The sequence below is a fragment of the Echinops telfairi genome, unplaced genomic scaffold, assembly GCF_000313985.2.
Source record: "Echinops telfairi isolate 266 unplaced genomic scaffold, ASM31398v2 ScPeMD7_3533;HRSCAF=4204_1, whole genome shotgun sequence".
Classification (NCBI taxonomy): domain Eukaryota; kingdom Metazoa; phylum Chordata; class Mammalia; order Afrosoricida; family Tenrecidae; genus Echinops; species Echinops telfairi.
Window position 1 is genome coordinate 24,347,980 of NW_022107432.1, and position 5,547 is coordinate 24,353,526.

Here is a 5,547-nt window from a genome sequence, read left to right on the forward strand (position 1 = left end):
TTTTTTTTTTTTCAGTTTTAACATAAATTTAGGTAGAACTAGCCGTTTCTTTTGTAAATAATTGTATATGCCACAAACAGGTCATATGGGGAGAGGTGGGTGGAGGTGGTGGGGCAATTTAAATACTTTGTTTTCTGTTCATCCTGAGATCTAGTATTTTCTTCTCAGGCCTGATATATATATATATGTTATCCACATCTTATTGGTGAGGAAACTGCAGTTCAAAGGCTTAAGTAACTTGCCCAATAGCATACAAATATATGGTGGGGAATCAAAAAAGCTCTTTAAGTTACATTGTGGTGTTATCACAATGTAAGTTACAAGCCCATCTATAGAGATAGAAGAGCCCCTTCTGTGCCCTTCTACCTGCACGGCGCTGCCATGCCTTATGTTATATGCGCTATCCCATAACCAAAGCCTGCTCTCAGGGGCGCCACACTGTGAACCGGGCCAAGGCTGGAAGCTGGTGACGGTGAAGATTAGAAAGTGGGTATGGAGCTGAGGCGTCGTTGCTCGCCCCTCACCCCCAATAACAGTGACTCACGGTGAGATACGGTGTTATTTTCGTGGTATATAAAAGAAGCTGAAAGACCACCCAGAGCCTGGCACAGTGGTTGCATGGCCACCAGGGACCCAGGCTCCCTCCTCTTCTGCTTCACTGCTCTGGGCATGGTTTCCAGCATTCTCAGACAGTGAGAAGGACATGGATTGCGGGCCGCCCCCCCCACCCCCACACACACACACAGCCATCACTCCTGGGCAGCCGCGCTGAGCACGCGCGCCATACCATCATTCCTGTCATTGCATTAGCCAGCTCTGCTCGGCCGCTCTTGCCGATGGGCACTGTGCTGCCCCGACTGGGCGGGGTAGTGAGGAGTGAAGCGCCTGAGTGGCAGGGTTGTGTCTCCACAGTGAGCGGAGGAGGAGCGCCTGACCGTCTGTCTTCTACTCTCTCAAACCATCTAGGCAAACGACGAAAATCCAATCCCAAACCCCTTGTTCTGAGCGAAGCCAGAAAGCAGTTAATGATCTACAGACTACCTCAGGTCCTCCGGCTGCACCTTAAACGATTCAGGTGAGCGTGTGTGGGGAGTCCCACAGCTGAGCTGTGGGAATGGCAGCTTCCAAGGTTTCTGTGAGGACACGTCTCTTCTTTGGTGTTGGGAGGAGAAGCCTGTTCCCGAGACACCGTGCTGTCTTTCCATGGGGAGTACATGCCTCTGCCCGTGGGCGGGGGGAGCCAGCAGGACTGGGCAGCTGTGCCCACAACTCTTCCCGACTGGCCAGCCTGCCCGGGGAGTCTGTGCAAGGTTTGCTAGCCTGACTGGGGCTCAAAGGCTACGAGCAGCCATGAACAGAGCAGGCAGTAGGCGATAAGCCAAGTGTCACCTACCTTGCTTGTTTAGCTTCCGCTTATTGTGGAAGCGTCACAGGTGGCCTCTGGGGACAGTGATGGGAATGCTAAAGCAGGAAGGTTCTGAGTTCCTCAGCCCTGCTCCGCCTACCTCTCCCTGTGATCACGTTATGTCCCTGTCCTAGGTGGTCTGGCCGTAATCACCGAGAGAAGATTGGGGTCCATGTCGTCTTTGACCAGGTATTAACCATGGAACCTTACTGCTGCAGGGACATGCTCTCCTCTCTTGACAAGGAGGCCTTTGCCTATGATCTCTCCGCAGTGGTCATGCATCACGGGAAAGGGTTTGGCTCAGGACACTACACAGCCTATTGCTACAACACAGAGGGAGGTGCGTGCGCTCGACTCTGTGGGGTGGGGGACCCGGCAAAGGGTTGGTCTGTCCACATCCCACTGCCTGCCTTTTATTTCAGCCCCACCGTCATCCACGGGGAAATGACAGACATTGAACCCTGGGGGAAGAATTAGGAAGCTTGGATGCTGATCCCGGAGGGATCACATTCCAAGCACCTGAGATGTCAAGAGCCTCGCACGTGGCACTTGCTCAGTCTCTCTGGGTTATTAATGCTACTCTTCGTTCTTAGAAACAACCCCTGCCCCCCCCCTTCCCCCCCAAAAAAGAACAAAAGCCTCACCGCCACAGAGTCACTTTCAACTCATAGCAACCTTGCAGGACAGGGGACCTGCCCCCTTTGAGTTTCCAAGACTATAACTTTATGGGAGCAGTCAACCTCTTCTTTCTCCTGTGGGGTGGCTGGTGGTTTTGAACTGCCAATCTTGAGGTTAGCTGTCCACTGCCTACCCCTACTGTGCCACCAGGGCTCCAAATCTTTATGGAAGCAGACAGCCTCATCTTTCTCCTATGGAATGGCTGGTGGATTTGAACTGTAGAACTTGTGGTTAGCAGCCCAGCATCTAGCCCGCAGTATCACTAGGTTAAAGTTTCTTTAACCTCATGGAGCTATAAATCTTACTGGCCTACACCCACAGTAAAACTGAGGTCCATGACCGAGTACTTGCTATGCCCTGGGCACCATGGGAGGTGTGGCGTGAAAAGGACACCCCCACCCCCCACCCCACCCCACCAGCTTCCAGAGGAGGGCATCCCAGCTTCGGCCTGAGGCAGGTGGGCTGTAGGTGCATGCTCTGTACTGTACACACCTATATGCCCTCAGCCCACAGGGCAGCCAGAGCCTGTGAACAAGTCATTTCCTGTTCCCTCTAAATCCCCACCCTCCCTCCTCTGTCTGGCTCCCTCCTCTGCCCAGCCTACTCTCCTGGCTCTTTGTAGAAGGCCCCCATGGGCGGGCAGTGAGGGAGCCCGAGTTGGATGAGCCGCGGGCGGAGGACTGTAAGCAGCGTGGGAGTGGGGTGAGCGGGAAGGGGGGTGAGCCCAGTGGAGACGCCACAGGGGCTCCTGCTGGTTCTTTCACCTGTCTCACCCCGGGCCCAGAACCCTGAGGGCTGCCCATCTCCAGAACTCCCGTGTCCCTGGGTCATCACACGTCTCTCTCTTTGGCCCCTAGGTTTTTGGGTGCACTGCAACGACTCCAAGCTGAACGTGTGCGGGGTCGAGGAGGTGTGCAACACCCAGGCCTACATCCTCTTCTACACTCAGAGGGCCGTGCAGGGCCACCCAAGGGTCTCGGCAACCCGCCTCCAAGCTCAGGTGCAGCCCGGCGACAGCGGGGAGGGCCTGCCACGGACATTCCCCTGAGCGGGAGCCAGGAGCCCGCCCTGGCTGGCTGGCCAAACTACTGGTGCTCACACAGCTTCCCTCCCGGAGGCGGGCTGCAGGACAGAGCACCCAGTGGGGCTTCCTGCACATGACCTCCCAGAAAGCCCCTAGTCGCTTCCTTTTGAGTGGATTTGGAGATTCCCTCTTCCATAAAACAAATCAAAAGGAGTACCTTCTATGAAGATCCAGAATATCGAGGGGCCTGGGTAGAGGAAGGGGGCATCCAGAAGCCCGGTTTTCCCTCTGTAGTGCGGCTGCCCTGGCTCCAGGGGCCTTCTGGCCTCTCAGTAGTTGGCCCTGACCGTGAGGGCAGCCCTGGCCGGCAGCATGCGTTGGGTAGGACTAGGCCACTAGGGAGCAGTGAAGTCCAAGTCGGTTCCCACAAGGGAAGTCGCCCACCAAGGTGGAAAATACAGATGCTTCCTTCCCCGTGGGTACCATGAGGGAGAAGCATGGCGATCTTCCCATGCAGGGTGGGAGGAGGGTCTTTAGAGTCAGACCTTGCCTGGCTGCGCCTGCCACCTCACTGTTCCGTACCTCTCAGACTGCTTTGAAGGCCCTTCCTTCGATGGAAGGGCCATTCGTGTGTCATCTGGTGCAGGATGGGCAGAGGGCAGTCCTGGTACTTGGTGTGGGGCTAGGCCAAGGACCTGGCGTTGTTTACATCGGGTCAGGGAGGGTGGGCACCGGGCAGCTGGCAGTCCAGCCTGCAGCGACTTTGCTACATCTGGAGGTAGAACCGGAGTGCTCAGCACCAGGCTCAGGAGCTCTTGTTTGTCCGGGGATGGCTTAGAAAGCCACCTCTGCGTGCCCAAAGTTTACTGCTGACAGTTGGGACCGCTTTTCTCCAAACCCAGTTTCCCCACCACCCACCCATTCAGATCAAAACCTATGGCAATGCGGCGCCCCTCATGCCAGTGCTCGTAAAGGCCACCTGGTTTTCAGTCGGCGCTGCTTGTAAGCAGGACGAAGCTGCTACCCTGGAAGCCCTCTCCCACCAGGCACCTTCACGACCCATTGCGTAGGTGCCGGGTGGATGAGAGCAAGGGGTGGGCAGCTGCTGCTGGGGCACCACAGCTGTCCTTGTCTGAGTGTCATGATCACATGTGGGTCAGGTAGAAGTGCAGCTGGCACTTGAAGGGAGCTGGGGGGAGGCGGGGAGTGGGCAAAGAGGGGCCAAAAGGATGAGGGCTGGCAGTGTCTTTAGTGAAACTGAAGGCCGCCTTTCTGGAGCATTGTGGCCGTGGCGCTCAGCCTCTTTTGCGATGAACGCTCCGGTAGGACATGCCACCCAGGCGGAGCCACAGAGGAGACGCAGCCATCAGGCTCACCCTGAGAGAGAAAGGGCAGCGACTATGTTTTAAATTAAACTTGCTTTATCCAACACTGTGAGGTTTCTGTAATACTTAGCTTTTGTTTGGAAGCGGTAGCGTATGGCATTTTTTATGCTGCTTGGTTTAGATTGTCTACTGCAGGCCTCTGTACAAGCTTTGCCCAGGCTCACTCTGGCCTGGACACTGTTTTAAAGTGTCACAGTGCCCATGCTACCAGAGGCTTTGTAGTCCAGCTGCCCAATCTAGTGCCACAGGAGGAGTGACTGTGATGGGCGGTGACTTCCTGTGGTGGCAGACACGGCCGCTAACTTAAAAACTAAGGGAGATATAAACCGTGCCTCATCTTTCATCGAATTCTATATTTATTATTCTTAGAAAAAAAGGACTTAAAGATGGAGAACTAATAGAGCGTCTACTTCCTCCCTCAGGCTGTTCCAGGGGGGAGTTATTAATAAACATTTAATGGAAAATGAAAAGATCTTCAAATTTAATTTTTAAAAATAGTTTTATACCAAATGTTATAAGGATTATTAAGCAGATTAAGGACTGTGTCAAACAAGTGCTTAACTGAGCTAAGTACCCATGTAGCAAATTAGTAAAGTCGTTTCAAAAGAAGTCGGCATAGAAACCAGTAGTGGAGTCCCCGCTCCGGCCCGCACTGCGGGGGGCGGGGGACCCCAGCATGCGGGTCTCCTGAAGCAGTCCTTGCTGGCCAGCCAGCGGCTGTCCTTTGCCTCACATGTATTGACATCTTGGAGGTAGGCGAGTTTCTCAGTTGCATCTTTATGTTCATTCGAAGCATTCTAAAGAGAAGAAAATCAGATCCCAGCAGAAGTTGGCCTGATGCTGCCAGGTTCAATCCAGTCTCTCTGCACGGGCCCCAGGGGCCTGCTTCTCCCAGCTGCCCGATGTCACTGGCTGGCGTTGTTTACTCTGTTGTTGCCGGCCCAGATGCATGCCCCCGGGCCCTCAGAAGTCCACATTTACCTCCATATGGGTGGCTCTCTCCCTGGTGGTCCCTCGAGAGGAGCATCCATACTAAGTGTTTGAGAAACACTGAG

At 54.5% G+C, this 5,547-nt stretch overlaps 2 protein-coding genes across 3 annotated transcripts in view; one reads left to right on the forward strand and one right to left on the reverse strand.

Moving 5' to 3' along the window:
* The window catches only part of USP49 (ubiquitin specific peptidase 49), an 8,477-nt gene extending 5,223 nt beyond the window's left edge, over positions 1-3,254 (forward strand). Inside the window, exons 4-6 of the mRNA XM_004710853.2 lie at positions 967-1,075; positions 1,540-1,745; positions 2,941-3,254. Coding sequence (XP_004710910.1) covers positions 967-1,075; positions 1,540-1,745; positions 2,941-3,131 — 506 coding nt within the window. The 3' untranslated portion in view covers positions 3,132-3,254. The remainder of the gene's footprint in view (positions 1-966; positions 1,076-1,539; positions 1,746-2,940) is intronic.
* TOMM6 (translocase of outer mitochondrial membrane 6) overlaps positions 1-5,547 on the reverse strand; it is a 13,190-nt gene that overhangs the window by 2,604 nt on the left and 5,039 nt on the right. The window lies entirely within an intron of this gene.